General features: G+C 42.2%; 2 protein-coding genes across 2 annotated transcripts in view; one reads left to right on the top strand and one right to left on the bottom strand.

Annotated features, from left to right (window-relative positions):
* Window positions 1–1,724: 1,724 nt before the first annotated feature.
* adam10a (ADAM metallopeptidase domain 10a) overlaps window positions 1,725–24,433 on the bottom strand; it is a 52,449-nt gene continuing 29,740 nt past the window's right edge. Inside the window, exons 4-16 of the mRNA XM_071903661.2 lie at window positions 22,402–22,560; window positions 13,930–14,030; window positions 12,361–12,519; window positions 11,086–11,178; window positions 10,465–10,648; window positions 6,917–7,080; window positions 6,566–6,749; window positions 6,287–6,437; window positions 5,978–6,161; window positions 5,725–5,836; window positions 5,058–5,278; window positions 4,738–4,864; window positions 1,725–3,740 (exon numbers count right to left, since the gene is read on the bottom strand). Of these exons, the coding sequence (XP_071759762.2) occupies window positions 3,634–3,740; window positions 4,738–4,864; window positions 5,058–5,278; window positions 5,725–5,836; window positions 5,978–6,161; window positions 6,287–6,437; window positions 6,566–6,749; window positions 6,917–7,080; window positions 10,465–10,648; window positions 11,086–11,178; window positions 12,361–12,519; window positions 13,930–14,030; window positions 22,402–22,560 (1,946 nt within the window). The 3' untranslated portion in view covers window positions 1,725–3,633. The remainder of the gene's footprint in view (window positions 3,741–4,737; window positions 4,865–5,057; window positions 5,279–5,724; window positions 5,837–5,977; window positions 6,162–6,286; window positions 6,438–6,565; window positions 6,750–6,916; window positions 7,081–10,464; window positions 10,649–11,085; window positions 11,179–12,360; window positions 12,520–13,929; window positions 14,031–22,401; window positions 22,561–24,433) is intronic.
* LOC139915160 (E3 ubiquitin-protein ligase TRIM39-like) lies at window positions 15,982–17,790 on the top strand. Its single transcript, XM_071903664.2, has one exon. The coding sequence runs from the start codon at window positions 16,145–16,147 to the stop codon at window positions 17,540–17,542; it is 1,398 nt and encodes a 465-aa protein (XP_071759765.2). The 5' UTR covers window positions 15,982–16,144; the 3' UTR covers window positions 17,543–17,790.

Here is a 24,433-nt window from a genome sequence, read left to right as displayed (position 1 = left end):
AGAAAGCTGGAAAGATAAGCAGTCAGCTCAGAAAAGCTGGAAAGCCAGACCTGCTGAGAGTTGAACCCTGTCCTGCTGAACCTGGCGAGTCACCAGCACCATAATCTGACCAATCACTGATTTATGCTACACTGAAAAACAATTCAGATGTAAACAAACTTACAAATTAGCCTAAAGATGCATTCATTGACCTGAGAAACCGTCAGTAGATCAGCCAGGAGATCACAGTCAGCCCGCCTTTTGCCATTATGTACAAACAAGGGCAACAGACATTTTGATCAAGTCTATTTTTATTAATGCATTTCAAGTACTTCAAAAGAAATTACATCTTTGCACAATACTTTTGCAATTTTAGTAAAATTTTCAAAGTGAGCAGAATGGGAAAATAGAACCAACAGAAAAGAAAGAAAAGTCAATAAAAACAAAAGACCATTGAAGACACAGTATAAAACACAGAAGACATTAAAATCAGACAGTAGTATTGGACTTATACCATTTTGGATTCTCTCTGTTTACATCACTTACACTTCAGTGCAGATTTTCTCAACATCGTATAGCAGGAAATGCGAAAGAAAGAATTTTCATATCCCAGAGGATTAACCCTAAACGCCCAACTATTGCCCAGATCAGACCATACCAACAGAAAAAAGATAAGAATGACAGAAGGATGATTTAGCAAAGCAGTTCACACTATAATAAGCTTTACAATTTGCAAAAGAAAATGACAAACATTCTTTATATTCCCACCCAGGAAAAAGTATTACCATTAGCACCAAATAGACAGAACAAATATCTCTTAAAACCAAAAGAGGATTACATTTTTCTCTTTTCAGAAGCTTTGTTGTTGCACATGGATATGGAGAACTATTTTGTTATGAAAACAGAATAGAATTTCCCATGTACCCATTTGGGAGAAAACAATGAAGGCATTTCTCTGTGAGGAGGCTTACTTATGTCTCTGTTGAGCTCTGTGATACACTGCATAGAATCTATCTGACGGATAATGAGACATTATCCTCACACCTTGCTATGAAATACAACGGCAGCTATACTGGATACAACTCTTTCCAAGGATTAGAAAAAAAATATTCAGTCCGTCTTCTCTCCAGAAGTTTTGTTCTCTCCCAAATCAATTTTAAGAAACTATACATATATTTCTATATTTTGCCAGTAACACAACTCAGGAGAGTATCCTGTATTCGCACCCGACTGTCAGTGAAGTTGACCTATGGATTCGTCCGGCCGGAGGTCGCTGGAAACTCAAGTCAAGCAAAATTAGGGCTGGGCAATAATAAAATATTATTGTTTAATGTCTTTCAATAGAATCATATTGTGATGAAGTAATAATAAAGTTATCATGATACACAATTCTGTTGTCTAATTAATGATAAAAGGCAAATACTAATTAAAATGTCTCACAAAATGAAATATGAAACAACTTAGGGATCATTATTTGAAAGAGTTAAATGCGAAGAACATCAATTTGCTAATTTAACAAGTTGACAAATATCATACATTAAAATAATTTCTTGTCAAACTTATCATATTGTTCTTATCTCCCAGCCCTATGTCGAATCACTTTGTTTCCAATACGCTTCCTCAACCCTCTTTAGATTTCAGCAGTCCAGACTGAGGAGAGTCTTTGGATGAACTGCCACCTCACTACGGGTTCTGCCTTGGTAAAGATCAGTGGCAATGAAACACCGACTTCAATCACACTCTACTCCGAGTAGGCACGTTTTTTAATGTCATTACACAAACCATGGGGGAAAAACAAAGGTCTCTAGTGGGTAAGAAAATCCCTTGAGTAAATCCTGATCATGAAGGTCAGGATCAGGAAGAGAGACGACAGGACAGCGGTGGGTGACTGACACACAGAGATAGTTGATTGTTTGCCCTAGTAAATTTCAGTTAACACCAGCTGAACTCAGCTGGACACTCACAGCAATGAAGCCACAATAAAATTAGAATTTCTAGTTTTCATCAATTGATTCAGTTCTTCCACATATACAAATAATCTGAACTGCAAGTAAAATCACTAAAAGCAAAATCCACAATCACATTAAAACCAGCCTGGTTCTTCATCTGGCAAACCATCATTACATTTGTAATGCATGGCCGAAGCCCAGGAGACTCCACTAACTGGCTTGGAGTGGTTTTTAAAACAACTTTCTTTTTTTTTTTTTAAGAACAGCCCCAAGCGTCTGTAATTCAGAGGGGGACAACAGAACAAGTGAGAATACAGCCAGGACAATCAGACTGGGACATTGTGGCTTTCTATCCTACAATTACTCCCTACATATGGCCTACCTGTGTCCCCAGACTTCAGCCAACAGCCTTTGCCTTGAAGGAGAACATCTATCAACATCTTGGCCAACAGCCTAGTCTGCCAACAGCCTTCTGCACTAAAGCAATAGAATAGATTCCCCCATTTTGTCTCCCTATTCTCATCAATCATTCACTTGGAATGAACAGACGAGCACATCTGTAGTATAAAGTGGTTGTTTTACAAATGTGTCACAAATCAGTGCCAAAGCAAGGGTCAGTCAGGGGGAAACAGCGGTGATACAATAAAGGTGTGATACAATCAAAGTTGAAAAAAAAAAAAAAAAAGCTATTCTTTTACCATTCATTTCAGCCTGCACCTTTATGTAAACGTAGCCACATAACACCTTCCACCTGCAAAACCATACCACACCAGAAAATATACATCCATCACCTCCACAACCCTCAATCTTTTATCAGATGACACTATAATCTTATTCAGCTTGTTGCTACATTCTACCAGGCTGCTCAGACACCATCTACATCCCATGGCAGCGACTGTGAACCACAGGGAGTGGCCAGGAGGGACTTTGCCCCTGGAATACACAGGCAGCCATCTTCCCAGATCCGCCCCATACACTTGTTTGCTGTTGTTTTATTAATCCTGAGAAAGTGAATTAAAACAGTAAATAATCATCAGACAGAAAATCAAATTCATATGAAACACGGAAAAAAAAACTATACTGCAACGTCTGTACAATTGCACACAGAAAGAACATGTATGCTTTAGAAATAAAAGCTTCAGTTTTCCATTGTGTTTTGATTTAAAACAATCTAATTACATTGGCAAAAAAGAGTTTTCTTCCAATACAATGTCTCATTCCTGGTTTTGATTGGCAGCAAAAAACTCATGGGACTTGCAGTCTTGTTATCGTGCTGATGATGGCAGCACCTCAGAGAGGAAAAACAGGAGAAAGGATAGCGTGAATGGAGGAGAGAAGAAGAGGATTCTACCACAAGGCTCCTCCTCTCTCTCCTCCATTCCGGTAAAAAAAAAAAAGCATTCAAATGGAAAAGATAAAGACCACATAACAGAAATCAGTGATTTTCTCCTCCTGTCCCTCCTTGAAAAAGTTATCTTATTTATTTCCTGTAAAAGCTGTGTGAACCACTGCTAATCTGGCTCTCAGAGCAGAGGTGCTGGGTGAGTTTGTTAGGCCCAGGAAACTTTGGGCTTTGTCCAGTGAAATCAGTTCAGTTGCCAGTTTTCAGAATGTTGCAATAGGTGGTGGTAAAGGTAACTCTTTGGAGTGAAGTGCTCCCATTGTAGGCACTAGGAAGAACCAAGGCAAAGAGAAGACCAGTGTCTCAGCGTCTCATCTGACCCATCTGATAGTTCTCTCTGGGCTGGCGGTGGTGGCGCTGCGCCTGGGACTGTGGGTTTGCGTTCTGGGCTCTTCTCCTCTTCAATGTACCTGAAGGACACAGACATCTCAGTAAGGCTGGACACACACTATTACTTTTACTATTATTACCTGCACTTTAACTGTACATATCACTGATCATATAATGTACCTGTACTTATACTCATTGCACATATCTGTACATAACTAACTGCACATCTTTTATTTGTATTGTACATTTTTCTTATTAGATTGTATGTTGACACCTGTAACAAGAGAAATTCCTTTTACATTGTACTTGGCAATTAAAGTTCTGACTCTGACTCTGATTCTGATCTTTTCAAGTCCAACAACTGTGAAAGCGAATGTTACTCCACAATGATTTTTCTCTTCACACGTTCTTGTTACACCATCAGCAAGGTGCACACAGCAGATGATGAGACAAAGACAGGGATCACATACAAAATGTTCCTCATGCCATGAGGATCACCAACACAGCCTTATAAACACACAACTCATTTATCAAGAAGATCAAAAAGCAACAAAAGTGAGCTGGATAGCCAATAATCCTGATGAGCTAGGATTGCTGGCAATAGTCAGAGAAAGCCTTGTGATCACAGATTTCAAGAGCTCCAACACAAAGGATCACAGTTTACTTAGAGTGGGAGTTCTCCGTGCGTAGCATTGAAAAGCTGCCTCACAACTTTACAAATAGTTTTGGTTAGCTTTGCAAATGCATTATGTGGCAAACTGCACAAGTTTTACTTAAACAGAATTCATGTTAATCCTGTCTTCCTGCAATCACCGTCTGTGAACATGGAGCAACTCTCTCCTAAAGCAACAAACCAGAAAACCAGGGCAGCAACATTAACGATGAATTGGAGCCTGAGTTTGCAGAGTCAGGTGACTGTGCCCACACAGCTGCTCGCCCACTTCACTATCAGTGGAGCAGCTCCAACGTTAGTCTGTGCAGGACTCTGTGAATCATGTCGTGCCTCTGTTGTTTCTAACTTGGGGAGAGGTTTGCTGATCTTCACAGAGAGACATACACACATATATGAAGATGTACCTGGCAGTGGCTTTGGTGGGGGCAGCTTGGGGTTGCTGCTGGGGGTGTGGACGCTGCAGATCTTGATGAAGCCAGCCATTAGCATGATGAGAGCAATACCCATCAACAGCACTGCCCACCAGTGAGCCTGTAAAACACACAAGTGTATTAGAGGGCATCTAAATAAAGGTCCTGTAACCATTTCAAAAACACTTCTTACAGAAATGCACAGGACTGTACAGGATATATACATGTATGTGTGTCATTGTGTTGACCAATCTTGGCTGTGTTGGCTCCACTGGACAGAATTGCAAGTGCAATTCTTGTACTGGGACACTCACCACTATCCACTCCGCAATATTCTCGTAGAGTTCTGCATTGAAGATGGCCTTCTTTAGCCTGGCCAGAGGCCCGTCAGCATCCACCAGACGACACTTCATGAACACATCACAGTAGCCCTTAAAGTCATTGCAGGGTGAGCCGGGCTGCAGTGTAGTGATCTTCTTGTTGAAAAAGCTGGCCCATCTCTCTGAGCCTGTGCTGCTGCAGGTGTTGGGTTTCACTGTAGGCAGAGGGAGAGTGAGTGATCTCTTTGATATTGATGATAACTAAGTCTGTCAGACTGGAGCTTTGCGCTCAAACAGATAAAATAAAATACTGATCTGTAAAGACTTGAAGAAGTTTGACAGAGTTTAGAGCACAGCAAATATTTCTGAAAAATATGAGTCATGGATGTGAACACATCGAGAAACAACCTCATCAATTAAGTCCTGCACAATAACAAGTAATTACTGTGAGCACTGTGTCATATTTTGATATGTCAGTAGGTCAGGTGATTGTATGGTGGGACAAATAAAGCATTGTTTTAGCTTTATTATAGCATTTTGTTCTGATGTTTATTTTGTTTCCAGTGTGTGTTGCTGCTGTAACAACTGAACTGCCTTCTGGGATGAATAAAATGTGTTTGTGTGTTTTGATTCAGCGATAGTGTTGTAGGCTGCCACTCACTTTTCTCCATGCAGCAGACATGGCACAGCTCAGCTGCCTCGTCCTTGCCCTCCTGGACAGCACAGGTGCAAACCTCCAGACCGTATTTCTCACAGATAGAACCAGAGCAGCCCTGGGCAAAACAGACGGGTCAGGCAAAATCAGATATGTCAAGTCATGAGTCATGCCAAGACATCTACAGCTCTACAAATCCTTTTATTTTAAACACAAACAAGCGCACGCTCACTCAAGAATGCAACTGATTCCAACTTACCCCATTGAGGCAGACTTGTGTCTCTCCATGGCAGGCGGTGAAGTTGGCCTTTGGTTCTGAGGTGGGACAGAGGGGAGTGGCTCCATTGCACGTGCCCTCATGGGCACACTCCGACTCCAGCCTGCATTTCTCATTGGTGCCCTTATAGCTGCACTCTGGTGTGCAACATGGGCCTTGACTGGGACTGTGAAGAACGATTCACAAATATGCAATCAGTCAACCAAATGTTATACAAAAAATACTTTTTTACTTTGAATAAATGCTACAAAATATGTGTGCTGATTAACTGTCTCGCTGCATGCTAATGACCTGCAGATTTTTCCAGGCTTGAGTTTGCACTTCTTGCCGTCAGCCTCGTTGGCGTCAAAGCAGCACTGGTCTTTACACTGATCGCTGTAGCCGCAGTCACACTGTTCCCCTGGCTCCACTAGCCCATTACCACAGATAGGCTGGCCAGACTCTGCAGACAGACATGATTCAGTGAGGACAGTATCTCTCTCGCTCTCTCTCTCTCTCTCTCTCACACACACACACACACACACACACACACACACACACAGAATAGTTTGATCATAAGAGAGCATTTACCGACAAAACAGCTTCCCCTCTTCTTTTCCAGCACCTGGCTGATATTGCGGATACTGCAGATAGAGAACTTGTTATTGTTGAGCTTGTCCCCTGATGTGGCTCTGGCGTACATGATGTAGTTGCCCTGCTCCTTCTTGTCCTGCATCTTAGACTCTCCTGGGGTGCATTCTGTCCCAGAGTCATGCTGTAAAAAAACAGGTGAATAAGGTCAAGAAATAAAGGAAAAGAGAGGGTTGAGAGATATGAGAGAGAGCTACATATAATATGTTGCACGGCTTGGTAAGAAAAACACTTTACACACAAGAGAGAGAAGCCTACTGGTAAAGGCCAGGTTCAGATCATAGTACTTACAGGAGAGCCAAAGTTGTGGCCAACTTCATGAGCGAAGGTGATGTGTGAGACCTTGGGAGGGACATGGGAGGCGTAGTTCTGCACAGTGATGATGCCTGTGTTCAGAGACTTCCTCTTCCCATCAGAGTACAGCTTACTCTTCTCACAGATTCCCCCGGAGCTTCCTGGGAAAGCAGAATAAAAAACAACAGAGCATTGGAATATCATACTACCCAAAAAGCAAAGAAAAATGCATACACACTGAATTATAGTTGTATTTTTAACAATTGGCAACAACGGCAACAACAAAGCAGTGGGAAAAAAATCGAATGGAAGTAATATACATTCTCAACCAAAAAAACAAAACATGCTTGCTCCTGTGGGACAAGGTGTGAATAGCAGGATTGGACAGTTGAACCGTTCAGCCAGGTACTCTTGCAGGTTAAACACACACATGAGCACACACACACACACACACACACACAGAGCAGCAAAAGAGTGGCCAGGTGGTGCTGAACCTCTCCAGGGGAGAGGGACAGCTCGGCCGCAGCAGGGGGCCACGGGTCGCTGCTCCACAAGTCACAGAGAACACTACTCATGTACTTCCACACTCAAAGAAAGTCACTGAACCATAAACTAACAATGACAGATGCAGCAAGTTACTCTTGCATAGAAAATGGACAGATGTATGAGCCAAGTCTCTGCAGTGTCAGTTTCCCTGAAATAAAAAAAAAAAGATACATATTGCTCTGCATGTAGAGGGAAAGTAGTTCAAAAACCTGTTTGGAGGAGAGGTGTAAAATTGGTGGTGTCAATAAGTAATTAAATACTACTAACATTACTAGTGTCTTTTTAATGTCAGAAACACAAAGAGGCAACCAAAAGAAGGCCCAGTTTCTCAAAAGCATCTCATCAGTAAGATCGACTTAAGCTATTGTAAGTCAGCAGGGTAAGTATGTTCTTTTGGGAAAGTCGGCCCTTTAACTTAAGAGCTCCAAAAAGGCTAAATAGTTGGTGCCTGAATTGCAGGTGGATCGGTCACAAAAAATGCTAAATTAATTCATGAGGCAAAGGGAACAGTCAAGAATCATAACATACGCTGAACACAGACCGACTGCATCGGCAATGAGGAACGCTAATCGCAAGGCGCAACTCACAGACAAGGATAAATGGACACATACAGGATAATTGTGAAACACCACAAAACTACGGCCTCAAAAATCACCACAGAATTGAATAAACATTTCCAACACACTGTCAACAAAAGCCGGTATTTATGGCAGGGCTGCTATTCGGAAACCACTTGCATCCAAGTCCAGGAAGCATGGCTGGAAGAAGCAGAGCCCCGGAGCCGGGCTGCAGGGAAGGTGGCAGCTTTCACTTCCCATCAGCCATACGTTCAGTCATTAGCAGGCAACACCAGAGACAGCTGCTAGCCACACAGAAACATGAGACCGAAGCACTTAAGGCAATAAATGATGTGTGCACTATGTGTGTGAGTGTATATGACTGTATATGTGTCTGTAGCCGCTGCGCTGAAGCCAAGTCAAATCCAATAAGAAGACCATTAGCTGTGCTTGACCAGTATCCCTGATGCCCATTTCTCCTCGACTCTGCTAACGCATTCAGCACACAGCTCAGTCCCTCCCCTCTCCTTCTCCATCTCTTGTCCCGGATCGATTCATTCAGCTTACAGCATTGCTAATTTGCCCATATTGATCGCCTGAGAGTTTGTTGTTGTTTTCTTCGTGTTGCGGGTGTGGTGTCTGAACTTAATCAAAGACACAGGCAGGAGAGCCAACCAAAACCACCCAGAACTCGACTATGGGGGACAGCCTGAGGCAGTGCCACTGACATAAATAACCAGCTGCAAACATCATCAAGTAAACACTGCTTGTTAGCTAATCATACGTCAACACTATTGCTACTCACTCTGTGATAGATACAGACAGAGGGGAAAAAAATACAACATACACATTGCTTGCTCTTCCTGATGTTTGTCCTACATCATTCTGTTCTATGGTTGATTGTTGATCAGTTAGATCTAGTATTCTCAGGGGTTTTCTACTAATATGTCAGGACAGGTTTAGCAAAGCATACACAAAAAGCAGTTAAAGCATTATCCAAACTACAGCCACAGCAAATCTCTAAGCTCTCCTTGCCACTGAGGAGAGCTGGGTTCATACCCCAGTCACTCACTGCATCGTCATGTTATTCAAAAGTGTGAACATTCATTCAGAGGTGAGAGTTTGGGCTTCAGGGCTCGGTAATTACCGCGTCACACTCCTGTAGCAACACCGTCGCCTCACTACTGGTTTTGTTTATTTAGAGATTTATTGAAATGAAAAATGAACTGTGTGTGAGTCTGCGTTTGTGTGTCTGTATCTGTAAGTGTGCCTGACTGGGTCACTGCTGCCTGTTTGCCAAGCGGCTGTTGCATTGATTCCCTTTGTCCTTATAACCTCCGGGCTGACAGCAGTCTAACAGGCCGGCACTACAGGGGAGAGAATGGGCGAGATTAGAGTGACAGAGCACTGCAGGAAAAAAAGGAAGTGAATATTTAAATACTTCTATCTGCATGGACTCTCTGCCTGTATCTTCCCTCTACCTCTATGAAACTCCATCGAGGGGCGCAGGCCTATTATAGAAGATTACTGGCCTCATTTCTGTAAATGCTTTTTGACACAGTCCTAGATTCCACTGTATTATCACTTAGAAGAATATGATACAAAAAAAGATAGCTATATCTATGTTCATACTATGAATAATGATATAGATTAGTTTAAGCCTTTGACACTTCACAAAAATGAAATCAATATAACCTGTTGATTTGGGCATCAAGATCAATTCTTTACAAATCTTGGCTTTCGCTTGCATTTTCGAAGTAAATCCTTTTCCGAGTGAGGCTCTCTGTCTGTCCCTGGGTGAACCTGGTGTGAGAAGCACTGCAGCTCTGACGAACTCCTACGGACAGAGTGGGAATCTAGAGGCGAAACGCTGACAGGACAAAATCCCACAACTTAAAAATGCATTCGCTTGGCTTGTCCTTGGAAATAAAATTACACTTTTACTGATGTGGTGTGTGTGTGTGTGTGTGTTGGGGTGGGGTGGGGGGTTAATGCAGTCACCGGGATGATAACGCTTATCAGGGTCTGCCGGGGTTAATGGAGACAGAGTCCTATCTGAGAATCGTTATTCCAATGAACATCAGTACCAGGATGCGGACGGCTGAGCAAGGCAACCAGCAGTCCAGTCTCAAGTTCCTCTGCTCATAACCACAATTCTGCTACTGAGACCTGCTGAGACCTGAGAGCCCAAACTGAACTCATCTGAAATGAACAAGTCAGAAGTACAGGTGAAATGATCTGAGCCTGTCAGCAAAAAACTACTCAGAAAATGCCTAGCACATGGGAACAGCAGGGGGGCTGTTCTGTAGCTGACCCTGTGCTCTGACCGCCATGTGGAGGGGGGCGGAGAGTTTCCCTACAGGGATCAATAGAAGCATCATTATTATTATTATATACTCTCACATTCTGGTGTGTGGGTGTGTGTGTGTGTATTGTACCGACCTGAGGGAGCCCCGACCCAAGCTAAGCCAAGCACCCCATCATCAAAGTCCCTGTCAGTGAAGACGTAGGCCAGGCAGTAGTCATCGTGGTTCTGCTCCGAGTTAAGCTCCAAAAACTTCTCCACTCCAATGTTGGCAAAGCGGAAAGGATTGTACTTGTCCTTCTCGTCGCGGGTCGTGTTTATCTGAACGGAGAACAGAGATTTGGCCCATTACAGAAGAGAAGTGAGAAAGGAGAGATACCCAAACTGATAAAGTGAGAGAGTAGAAAAATTAAACGAAGAGGTCCTTGGCACAAAAAAACATAGCTTTTTTTTTTTTACTAATGGTATTAACACCCCCCCATTGGTGACCCCCCCACAGTTTGCCAAAATTCTGTGGGAAACACTGCACTGTGTCTACACCACAACGTTCATTGCAAAGTTAGCTATGGCAGTTCCTATTTGAGGAGAAAGGTATTTAGAAACTATTCCAATTAAAATATTGCCAGCTTCAGCCCTTTTGGGTAAGGTGTTTTCATAAATTGATTTTGACAGAGCGACTTGGCCCACAGGTCCAGACTCAGATGGCAGCTGGAACTCACCTGAGCTTCAAATCAACCCTTAATGGAGCTTTAACTCACCTTAATCCTTTTGACCATGAAGCTGATGTTTCGGATGCCCAGGAAGTCTGTGGTCTGGTAAATGGAGTCAATAGCCTTTACATGGCTGGAGATCTGCAGAGAAAGCAAGCTGTTAGATTAGCAGTAATGCAAATAAAACAGGAACACCCTGACAGCACAGCCTTGTTAACCAAGAATAGTTTTATCACAAACAATTTCTCTAAATACACAGTCCTTATCCATTTGGTATTGAATAGCGGGGGAATGAGCTCAACACTGTGTCTGTCTTGTCAAATTAAAACAGTTGCAGTAATACTTTCATAGCTATGTTCCTCAAATTTGAAAACACTATTAAAACTTAACTATCCCTCACAAAATATTTATCTAACCCATGGTGAAACAATTGTCTAAAGAATAGTTTAATCTGTCCAGAGAACAGAAATTTGACCATTTCATCTTTCTTTAAATGGCCCCGCATATGCTGCTCTCTGGCTTTCTTACACTGAATCATTAGTCCATGACACTCATTCATTCTGTCAGCCAGGAAACTGGTGTAGCCAATCTCAGCTCATCAAACCTACGCACAAACACTATAGCTTCTGCTATTTTCACTGCAATGAATAGCCTGAGCTTTTTCAATCCAGAGTTTCTCTTATTGAATAAGTGGAGAGGTGTGAGAGAGAGAGAGAGAGAGAGAGAGAGAGAGAGAGAGAGAGAGAGAGAGAGAGAGAGAGAGAGAGAGAGAGAGAGAGAGAGAGAGAGAGAGAGAGAGAGAGAGAGAGAGAGAGAGAGAGAGAGAGAGAGAGAGAGAGAGAGAGAGAGAGAGAGAGAGAGAGAGAGAGAGAGAGAGAGAGAGAGCCCTGAAATCCCAGCAGGTTAAGCTCCATTCTCGCCCGTCCATAGATGCAAATAAAAATGAGATGTGTCTGCTCTGCTCTAAGAACCAAGCCCATATAATGGTCAACTAATGGTGCATAAATTCCAAAATAATAAGCAATATATCAAGAAGAGAATCAGAGGTCGCACAGGGAGAATGTCGAACCAGAGGCTTATGATGCAAAAAATAATTTAATACATGCAGTAAATTGAGGAAAAGGATACAATAACAAAAAAGTGCAAAACATTCCTAGATGCTGCCATTCTACAAATACTGCTATTACATTGTGACATCTTTTTAGCAACTGAAATAGAAAATGGTCTGATTGGCATATGTTCTCCAATATATATATGTGTGTGTATATAACGGGCAGCAAAAAAGCATCCAGACTGAAGTAATGTTTATGCATGGGTGTATACCTGAGCAATGACAGCCTCCCTTGTGCCGTAGTATTTGAAGAAAAGGTGGTCAGTCTGGATGAAGAGCTGGCAGGTGTTCTTCTCTATGCCCGCCGCCCTCTTCCTCCTCAGGATGACTGGACCGTGGAAGCTCTCCTCCTCCAGCACACTGCTCACCTCCTGCACCAACAACAACAACCGTCAGGACCCAACAGGAGGAACATAGAAGAGGGAAGGCAAGGTAGTCACGAAATGAGGAGGCTGGGGTGGGAAATTAACACTAACCACCAGCCAAATGCTAGTAACTTCTGAATATGTCTTGTAAGTTCTTTCTATTCTGAGGGAGGTAGGCAACCATCTTGCATGGTAGTTCTTTTTTTTTTTTATTTGAAAAAACACATTTGTCTGGTTAAATAGGGGGAAATGACTGGTGAATGTTAGAAATCATCAGCCACTGTGTAGAAGCTGAGTTTCCTGCCCTGAATGTGATAACACAAAAGGAATGAAAACAAGCTGCTTGACCATGATTGTCTAGTCATGTTGGAAGAAGGGGGGGAATTTTAATACAGATAAGTCTTCCAGAACTTTCCAGAAGGGAAAACTCCAGGTTTCATGCTAGGGATGACTCACACTCAGTCATCTCCTCTTCTTTGTGGCTGATAATTTAGCAGGATTAAGACAAAAGAGCAATCGAAAAAGCTCTCTCTCAGAGCGGATACATATTCTAGCCAAATCACTTCCATGTTTCCTTTTTAGCATAATGTTGCTGTTATTTTAACCCTGAACAGATCAAGCTCAGGTTCAAGTTTTATTGTCATGTGCATTAAAAAAACAATATGGCAATACAATGAAAGGCTTGTGCCCCGGCTTTCTCCTATAGACAGATAGTAATCTAGTACACATATACACAATGTGCTTAGTGCCTTATGCTTATGGACAGTAGAAACAACAACATACACATTAAAAACAACAGAATACAGTAAACAGTAAAGCAATCAAAGTCACAGCCAACACACATGCTACACACATGAAAGCACGGCAGTCGTCGTCATGTGTGGGTGTATATACACGTGCGTGTGTGCGCAAACCACCTATGAGCAAGATATGAGTCAATATCTGTCACAGAATGAAAGGCTTAATGAAAAAATATTAAAATAACCTACAACACACAATTGTACCAGTGAGAAAGGGCATCAGATGATGTGATTCACAGCTTGAAAAAGTCATATAATATCATACTACAGTTCCAGTGAACACAGCCTGACAGTCCAGTCCCAATGTGAAATCCACACAGCTCTCAGGCTTTTAAAGCACATCATTCACTCCGACAGGGCTTCACACTAAAGCAGTCCATCAGAAATTTTGCATGTACTGTATAGCTTAATGTGTGTGTGACACTAACACTGCCAATGGTAGGAGTTTGATTCACACTGTGTCGACCTATGCTAAAAAAATATACATGTATATGCACTTATGGGAGTGTAAGGTGCATTAGATGTGGGATAGGGTCTTATTAATTTTTCAGGCCTTGTCCAACTGTGAGTTGAATTGGGGGTGGGGGAGGCGCTCTGGTGTGATGCAAGAACTCACCTTGACTGGCTCCTCTGCTGCTGATGTCTGGTACTTCCTCATCCTCTCAAACACTGAGTGGTCAGCACAGCCGCCCTCTGAGCCATACTTATGCGGATAATCTGGCAGAAAGGAGAGAGATGGGGAGGAATGATTGGAAAGAGCTTACATCCCATTATGGATCTCTTTAGAGTCACGTTTGATGGGCCGCGGTGGGTGGATCCCACAGTCAGAGAGAGGGGGGGGAAGAGCTGCAGTTAATAAAATGCTTGAGTGGTAGGGATTTTCCACTAATCCGAAAGTGTCGTCTCCCCTCCCGCTCTCCTTTATCTCTTTCTTCCGACTCTCGGTCCCAGCAGAACAAGGTCTTAACCATTACATGCCTCCACTAACTGAAAAAAAAATTAGCCTTTGTTCAACCCAGCCTTCTTCTATTCTACAACTGCTGAGTAACAAAGCTCTGTCCATGCCAATACACATACCGCATTAAACTAGTCCTTGCACTCCACTAGATGGGCTGGAAAACAGTCCAGTCTGCATTGCAAACACAACACAATTTTAAAAGGGCAATTTTAAAGTCCTCCAAGAAATTGAGCGGATAAATGGGACTTCCAATCCCTTTTTGGAATAACCAATTCAGATCAAGAAATGTCAAACAGTGCTCTAGCGTTAAGGTGATGGACTCCTCAGGGAATTGCCGCAGTGTTTAAAAACACAAACAATCTCCACTCTATCCATATCTAGCCTGTACAGTGTGTACACAATGACTGCACTCTTGCCCTCTTCATAGAAACAATGCTCATCACTCCAGCAACAACATGTGGTCTCATGGGGACGTTGCTCTTTCTGGGATCACAGTAACAAGATGGGGTCAGTCTTAGGGCACATCATCATCACCTCTGCTGCTGCCCCACACAGCACACTGGCATTTAGCTGGCTCTCTTATACAGCGGGGCTTATGACAAGTGCAACAGTGGAATAAGCTAAAAATTCCTAGATCACTGAATTTATAAGTAATAGTAAGTAGTGTAAGGGTGAGTGCTGTTATGTCCTGACAATGTTCATGTGACCATAGAATGATCATTTAAGAGAGGAGTGCTAAAAAGAGAAATAAAGTAAGACCAGGGGAGGAACTGAAGGGTTTTTTTGGGAACAATTTAGTGTGAGATATGGAGAGAGGAAAGATCCATTGGGGAGATGGTTTCACAAATCATGTGGTCAAATCTATTTTTATTTGCCTTGTCATTTTTATGGATCTTATTGTTGTTCAACTTTTTTCCACCATGTTGTTTGATCTCTTCTTTGTGTGTTTTTTTTTCCCAATGATCATTTCATCCCTTTTTTGCAATAATCATTTTATCACTTTTTTTAATCACTTCACTTTAACATTCTATCACTGTGTGACTAAAACTAAATCAAACCTAGACAAATACGTGTGAAGTGTAATGAAATGGATTGTTTTGTAGTACTGGATGATATGTAAAGTTTAGTATTCTTGATTGGCAGTGAAAAGGTGGCATCTGTAACTGAGTCTTTGAATTACTGCCATTATTTGGACCACACACACTGTAGTGTATGTATCAACATATTTAAAGTATGTGGGTTTTATCCATTTCTGGAATGCTCTTTAGGCAACTTCAGGCAAACAGGGGATCTAGGCATGAACACACAGACTGATGATGCAGAATATATCCTGTTTATTTACTGGTATTTAATGTGAAAAAGTTACATATTACAACTTTAATGGAACATTATACAACTGGTTGTTTCAGCCAAGCAGCTGGTGCAACAGGCTGCTGGTCTATTATAGTTAACAGTTGAGCATTTAGGAGAGAGTATTATTTTGGAATAAAACTCACTCTTGACCTGATAATGCTCCACCCGTTATCTGACTCAACTGAGAGAAACAAGGAAACGGAGGTCATCATTCTTCCGCTCCTCACTGAGAAGAGACGCACACACTGAAAGACAGACGATAAGATTCACCTTGAGATCAAACCCACGACTTCCACTGAGGGAGGACAGCCCGCCTCTTCTATACTGGGAATATTGGGATACTGGGATACTGCCACTTCAACCTGCTCCTGACTCCACACACTGAATGGAGTTTTTTTTACTCAAAGTGAAAGCAACTTTCCGGGAACTTTCCAGAGAAGGGAGTGGTTCGGTGACTAACTGAGTGACTTCCTGTTTGAGTGGTCTGCCCAGTGTGTTTTTAGCTACACTCAGAGAGAAAATGGCTTCCCGATCAAAGGAGGATCTCTCCTGTCCTGTCTGCCATGACATCTTTAAAGATCCTGTCCTCCTGGCATGTGGCCACAGCTTCTGTAAAGCCTGTCTGCACAAATGGCGGACAGAGAAACAAGCACACGAGTGTCCAGTTTGCAAGAGAAGATCTTCAAAGAGTGAAACACCTCGTAATTTGGCATTAAAGAACCTGTGTGAAGCCTTCTTACTGGCGAGAAACCAGAGAGCTTCAGCAGGGTCTGAGGTTCTCTGCAGTCTGCACACCGAGAAACTCAAGCTCTTTTGTCTGGACCATCAGCAGCCGGTGTGTGTCGTCTGTCGAGATTCAAAAAAACACACCAACCACAGATTCAGAACGATTGACGAAGCTGCACTGGATCGCAAGGAGGAAGTCCAGAAATCACTGAATCTCTTACAGGACAAACTGGAGCTCTTTAATCACGTTAAAGGAAGCTTTGATCTAACAGCAGAACACATTAAGGTCCAGGTCCTACACACAGAGAGGCAGATTAAGGAGGAGTTTAAGAAGCTTCACCAGTTTCTAGAAAAGGAAAAGAAGGCCAGGATGACTGCGCTGAGGGAGGAAGAGGAGCAGAAGAGTCGACTGATGAAGGAAAAGACTGAGGGCCTGAGCAGAACGATAGCAGCCCTTTCCGACACCATCAGAGCCATAGAGAAGGAGCTGACAGCTGAAGACGTCTCATTCCTCCAAAACTACAAGTCTACAATGGATACAGTCCAGCGCCCATTGCTGGATGATCCACAGCTGGTCTCAGGAGCTCTGATAGACGTGGCCAAACACCTGGGCAACCTGAGCTTCACAGTCTGGGACCGGATGAAGGACACTGTCTCCTACACTCCTGTGATTCTGGACCCAAGCACCGCTCATCCAGAACTCCTCCTGTCTGAGGATCTGACCAGTGCGAGATGTGGAGAGAGACAGCAGCGTCCTGACAATCCAGAGAGGTTTGACTACTATTGCTCTGTCCTGGGCTCAGAGGGCTTTAACTCGGGGACTCACAGCTGGGATGTTGAGGTTGGACACAGTACAGACTGGGGACTGGGTGTGGCAGCAGAGTCTGTCCAGAGGAAGGGGGACATATGGTCTGGATTATGGAGAATATGGTACTACTGTGGTGAATACAGAGCGTTCTCCCCACTAGATCCAGACACTGATCTCCCAGGCAGGGAGAAGCTCCAGAGGATCAGAGTGCATCTGGACTGGAACAGAGGCAAGCTGTCATTCTCCGATCCTGATACCAACACACACATACACACCTTCACACACACTTTCACCGACAGGCTGTTTCCATACATTGAGACTTGGGATGAACTCCCTCTGAAGGTATTACCAGTGAAGCTCTCTGTAACAGTGGAACAGCACTGATGATGATGACTGATGACTGATGAGTGATGATGATTGATAATGATTGGTGATGATGATGATGATGATGATGATGATGATGATGGTGGTTAGGTGCTGCACTGTAACTAGCTGATAAGACGGTGGCAGTTTTACAGTAGAACCTGGACTAGTGCAGCTTTAAAGTGCTTTAGTAAAAAGAATAAAGTAAAAAGAAGTAAATAAAACAAAGTAAATAATCAAAAAAGAATAAAGTAGACAAGCCTATGTGCTAAACTCAATTTTCCCTACATTCAGAAATATAGTCAAACTGACTTCTCTCTCTATTCACACACATAAAGTCTTAAAACTGGATTTTCTCTATATCTAGACTCCATGTAAAACGTGAACCTGATTTATTTGGTTCTTCATCTGAAATGTTAAATTTATCTTCCTTTATTCCAGGTTGTTAAGAGTTTCTCTCCACTGTTACTTGTCTTCTCTTTGTAATTTTTACAGCAACATAGCCAGGCTCAGCTGAAGTGTTCATTTGCAAAACGCTATATATCAATTTAGGGAAATAAAACATTATCTCATAGTTTGTCATTCAACATCTCCAACATAGAGAGGATCCTGTCTGTAGAAGTGTTATCATTGTGTCAACCAAAGACTTCAGTCTGGATGTATGCTACCACTATTGCCAATGTATTGCTGCTGCATGACCTCTAACCCGTGCATCACTTTCAGTGGTGGATGAGAGAGCTATGTATAAAATAATGAAAATACAGTACAAAAACCACATCTGCATCTTTTCATTTCATGTAAAAAGTTATTTTATATACTAAATATAAATCTATGTACATATTTCATTTCGCAATTTAATTTGAAAATAAAGTTCTGGCCTATAAGTTGAATATGTTTGGCTCGAACCTTCACTGAACTAATAACAAAGATAAGCAAGAGGGAATAAGTATAACTGTCTAAAATTACAATATTACCATACTACACATGTGCGGAATGGGAGCACCTGCTAAACAAAACTTTTTTTTTACTAATTCAAAGACACGTCTGGATTTTACACAGCTATCCGTAGCTTACCAGGACCTTGACATTACACGTTTTGCCTTAAACAAATAAGCCTCTCACAGATAAAGAGATATTGATCTGAATGTGAGGCAGCCAAACAGGAAGCAGTCGAGTCTGTCTAACGGTGTTTTCAGTTAAGGTGGAAGAGAGACTTGCTGATAACGTAACCATGGAGACTTCATTTTTTGTGTAACGTACTGTACTTTGATGACGGTTTATTCACTGTTTCGTCAATCTCCACCACAGCATATTTCAACTGCCTACATTATCTTTGCATGACAGTATTGCGATACTTGTAACCATTTCCCTGTGACACACACAAAAAAATGACACCGTAGACATGCAAACAGGAAGGGATGCACTATTCCTTAATGCCTAAATGTTCGAGCAACCAAACTTCATGTAATTTTTTGCGAAGGGCTTAAAAGGTGTGTCACACCACTTTTGGTTGCACACACACCATAAAGCCAAAATTGGCAATTTTTTTTCAAATGGCAATATGTGTCAGGCACCATTTTACCTGCAGTTGCAGGATCTGACTGAAATGTTCTATCTGAGATGTAGGCCAGCACTTTTCCAAAATGATGAATCAAGCTTATACTCTCATACTATCAAATCATTTGCCCCCGCTATATATTTTATTATATTATATTATATTAATTGTTCCTTGCAAATATTTAGCAGGGCTTGCATTTTGACCAAAATTATCTGATCCCAGCAGATATTGCAAGGGATTCCAATTTTGATCAATCACCACAGTTTTATGTCATAAAACCCCTGTCAGCCTTCACTGATATAATTTTTTACAAATTACTGGAATTTCAATCCAATGAATAGCCATTGCATCTTTGGACTCCCTCCTACAAATACATACAGAAGACAAGGTCAATTGCCCTGTAATTTTCCAAGAAATGCTGTCTCAACTCACACTCCTCAACAGCAGAGAAGTGCCGGGGGAGCAGTTTCTCTGACAGTTTATTCTATAGTATAGACCTTTTCCATCAAAGTCGTGGGCATAAATGATGCTGGGCCAGCACAGCCTTCCTGAAACAGCAGCCAAGCTGTGGCCTATGTCCAACTAACTTTGCATTCAGCTCTACATATGTAGTATATACGAGTCATTTCATGTGTACAAAACACCTCTAGTCATGAGGCTCAGAGGTGGGGGTCAGTGTCAATGTTTGTGTTGCGTATGTGTTACGTAGAATTTCACACACACACACATGCACACACATACAAAAAAAAAAACACACACTAGTGTACTAAGGCATGACTACAAAAATTGATTTTAGGGTGTATTGGTGGCTCAATGGTCTGGGGTGTGTGCCATGTGACTGCAATGTCCTGGATTTGGGTCAGACCTGGGCCCTCTCTACCCTAATCTTTCCTGTCTCTTTCCACTTGAATTCATTTGCCTAATAAAGGCAAAAGATGCCAAAAAAATTCTTTTAAATGAGAGAAAACTATTTTTTGTCAACAGGAGTTGATCTTCATAGTGAAAGTAAATTAAACATGGGCAGCGCAAACCCAGTATGAAAATATGATGCCAATCCCAATATGAAAAATTCATATTAATTCAATTCATATATGATTCTAGGGCAGTGGGCAAGTCTAGGGCAATTGTTTAACTGGGCCTATAAATGAATGTGGTGTGGTAATAATGCAGGTTTCTGCTTTTAACTAATGCGTCATCTAACTCTGAGTAGCCTATGTTTGCAAAACCCACGATCTCATAACAGCGGTGCAAGAGATTCAGCAGCGGCCCCTATGTAGCACACTGGTCATTCAGCAAAGAGAATAGTCCTGTGCCGGTCACTGAACTGACTGGACACGCACTGAAACAATGCATTCAACCTCCGACAATGTGTTTCCAATTTTGACAGAGAAGGCCCTCATTGTCCCTACAGTGAATGCCCTCTTATTCAAGTGCAAATCGAAAGGCCTTTGCAAATGGGAAAAAAGGAAAAAAGTTGCAAGAAAAGCCAAAAGTCAGAAACGAGGCCTTTTCAATTTTGTCCACCATTCCTCCCACTTAGCATCAAAAGCCAGGTGGAGACTTCTGTGATTAAGCCTGAATGTCAAGGTTTGTTCAAGAGACGTCACCAATGGAAGACAGATATGAGATAAATCTTAAAAAGTCAAATGTGGGGCGTCCTGGTGACCTAGGGGTCTAGGGCGCATGCATCTAGCTGCGACGTCCTGGGTGCATGTTCTTGTGCTGAAAGTGTTGATGATGTATATTTATATAACAGTCTGCTGTGTTCCTATATTTTATTTTTCTTTCCTGTATCCTATTTTTATTTGCTGCTGTAATGGCCTAATTTCCACTCAGGGATCATTAATGTTTCATCTTACCTGATCTAAGTTTTTTTTTTTTTTATGCACTCCCAAGTCAGATTGAGAGGTTCTCACCTTCCCAAATGAACTAAACTAGCGGGGTGAACACTAAACAACTCTAAATATAGAGGTGTTAAAGGGAGTCGAGGGATAAAAGGAAGATGAACTGACTTCATGGGATAAGTGAAAAAAGGGATAGAAGCAGGAATTTCAAGAGTGTTCCAGTGCGGCCGGTCTGACTTCACAGGAAGGTCTACCAGCGAGAAAGATCCCTGCCCCTAATGTTACATGTTAACTGCACACTTCCAACATTACCTTGGCTTTTCACCATCATTCACCATTAATTTCTTCAAAGGTTGAAAGAAGTCATAAATTGTATGCTTCTTGGCCGGCCACCTGCTGCTCCCACCAGCTTCCTCTCCTGTCACAACTAATAGGATGACATTCGCCCTCTATGGGTGGAAGATTTAATCGTATCCCAATCCACTCTTGGGCCCCTCTCAAATAGACTTTTATTTAAATTCAATTTTCTACATTTTCCTTCAGCGGCCCAAGATTTTACAGAGCAGGAAAAACCCTGACTTTTAGCCTCCTCGGCATGTGTGAATGTGTGAATGTTTACAGAGCAGCAGCCAGGAGTGCCTGGCAGTGATCAGCCACACCAGAGCAAGGGTGGGGCTCCTATCAGACTTACTGCCTGTCTGCCAGCTAAATGCAGTTCTTTGGAATGGAGCTATGAGTCTACAGTCACAACATCTTAGCCCACAACCACACCTTACCTGTCTGTAATGAGCAATTAGCTCCAAAGATTTCCAGACTTGTCTGGTCTTGAGGAAAAGGTTGGGAAGCTTGCTGTCTCCCGACTGTGCACCTCTCAGTTGGCCACCTTACCTATGGCTGTGGGCCATGCCTATGCAGGGTCTCGCTGCAATCCTGCCTCCAGTGTAAATATTGACCACCTTGTCCGTGGCCCAGAGCCAAAATCCTGCTGGTACCAGTCTGTCAAAGATAACGCTCACTCCAAGCTTGTGAGGCTTCCCTATGTACTGCTTAACCATCTATCCCTTTGTTCACAACACATGCCAATCCATTCAACACCTTTCCCACTGATTTGTCTGTTCATCCATCTTCATATCCATCCATCACTCTGTCCAACCCTCTGCCCTTGCATCATCATATGCATGACTCCGCATAGCATCACTCTTCTGTCACTAGAGAGCGTGTATGTACATAATAAGGGTGTGTGGGGTTGAGTGTGTGGAAGTACACGTGTCAGAGTTTTGGTACTGCTATTTACAGCAGTTAAAACCAAAATGTATTACATGAAATACAGATCAAAAATGACCATGGACATATTTGGGGAAATAACAAGCTATCGACTGTGAACACAGTTGCAAAAAAAACCAGCCCAAAACCAAAAAACTCTTAACTCTTATATTTGGAATGTTTTTGTTAAAGTAAGTTTGGCGGCAGATACTTACTAATGTCATCCTCATGATAGATGACGGAGTGGAAGGGCACATCGTTGTCTTTCAGGTACCTCTCAGAGGGTTCGACATAGTATGTTCCTTGGTGGGTTTGGATGAAGCCCTCGAAGCGCCCGTCAACCACAGAGCCATGGGTCAGGGTGCCCCGTTCACCTGAAACACAAAGGAGGAGGAAGAGGAGGAGAGAGGGACAGATTAGAGAAGATTCAACACTCCTATCATAGGCCTCAAAGTAGTATACTCCTGTACTGTAATATGCACAATGAAACGCTCCTGGTCTAAATATTCAAGCAAAACCCAAACACCAGAATTTGACCTGACAGACAGGCATTTCAAAGAATGGTAACCATATTTGATCATGTAAGTTACACAACTTCTTCTGAAGAAATTAAGGAAACAATAAAGAGAGGCATAGCTTTAAGTTACAGAAGGGATTCACTACCACATATTCTTAGCTAACCACAAACAGGAAGAAAATGCCTAGCACATTAAAAAGGTATGCTTTATTATCCAGGTGTTTTAACAGAGATAGCAACTGCAGTAATACGTAGTGAAAAAACAACTAACCTGTTGTCACAACAGGCAATTCTGAGAAAATCTAAAGTATGATAATGGACAACTCAAAGAATGGGGATAACTGAATGAAGTGTTGAATAACAAAAAGATATTCTCCTTTCAGTAGAGAAAACAACATAACCGCTGCTATCTCCTATACTGAGAAACAGCTGGGCAAAACTTCATCTTTTGTCTACATACTGTATCTTTTCCTGAGGGGCCACTTGAACTGAGCTCAGCCAGAGAAACACAGCCAGCATATCTCAAGTTTGGTTGTCTTTCCACAGGCAGAAAGCCCAGTGCATTCTGCTGGGTGATTACTGTTTCCTACACTGGAGATAATGAAAACAGCAGAATGCAGACCTTTGCAAACATTTGTCCCACAGAGCAACATGCTTTCATCATTTTCTGTCTGAGCTGGTTTAGTTAGGAAACACTGAGAGACTGAAGTAGAAGTTTGAAATAGTATCACTGACACCAGTGGTGAAAACAACTAGGAAGATCAACAACAGTTTCTTCCACAAATATATCTTCTAGAAAACATCATGCCAGAAATAAAGGGTTTTGAGAGACATTGCATAAAGGTGAGATGAAACTTTAATGATCCCTGTGGGGAAATTGGGTTGCTGCAGCAGCAAAAGTAATAAAAAGAAGTGGCAATGCGTAGGTAATAAGTAATAAGCAAGTAAGTAATAAACAAGTGGCATAGAGGATTGAGAGATAACACAACTGGCTTTGAGTCTATAATTAAATATGAAGCTTCCGACTCAGGGGAAAGAAAAAACAACAACTCATGGTAAGACAGCTAGCCTAGCTAAGGAAGCTAACACTGTTCACCTCCAAGGAGGTTTCATGTTCCGGCCCGGGGCACACAAGTCCCTGACCAGTTTGGAGAAGACGAGTAGGGAGTGCTCTTCTGAATGAGACCTCCAAAACAAATCCAGAAGGAACAATATTCAAAACTCTGGGATCGCAGAGGACGTGGAAGGGATTTTGCTGATATGCTCAATGAAGTTCTGGAGAGGATGCTTTCCAGCAGGGCAGCCCAGTGACAGACCAAGCCCACTGCATCCACTGAAAAAAAAAGGATGTCACGGTAACATACCATGTTACCGTGACATCCTGGCTCGAATCCGGACTGGGATCTTTGTTGCATGTCATCCCTTTCTCTCTCCCTACGCTTTCCTGTCTCTCTTCACTATAAAAAAAAACCTAATAAAGACAAAAATGCCAAAAAATAATCTTAAAAAAAAAAAAGAGAGAAAAAAAGAAAAGAAGTTTGGTTCTGTGGAGGAGGCTAAGCAATTTACACGGAGGGACTCAGCAGCGCAAACTGATGGATGTTGTGGTGGGTGTTGTGGGTGATAGGGATTTTCATTTGTTCTTTTTCATCTCACTCTCCACTGTGGGACTTGGCACAAGCTAGGTTTGCAATATGTCAAGAATTCAGTCCGTTTTCTGACGGATCTGT

The sequence above is a fragment of the Centroberyx gerrardi genome, chromosome 1 (genome assembly GCF_048128805.1).
Source record: "Centroberyx gerrardi isolate f3 chromosome 1, fCenGer3.hap1.cur.20231027, whole genome shotgun sequence".
Lineage (NCBI taxonomy): Eukaryota > Metazoa > Chordata > Actinopteri > Beryciformes > Berycidae > Centroberyx > Centroberyx gerrardi.
The sequence above is the reverse complement of the archived record's forward strand: the minus strand, read 5'-3'. Positions and strand labels throughout refer to the sequence as shown.

Excerpts from the sequence above, each read along its gene's own strand:
- LOC139915160 (XM_071903664.2), top strand. The coding sequence starts at position 16,145 with ATGGCTTCCCGATCAAAGGAGGATCTCTCCTGTCCTGTCTGCCATGAC.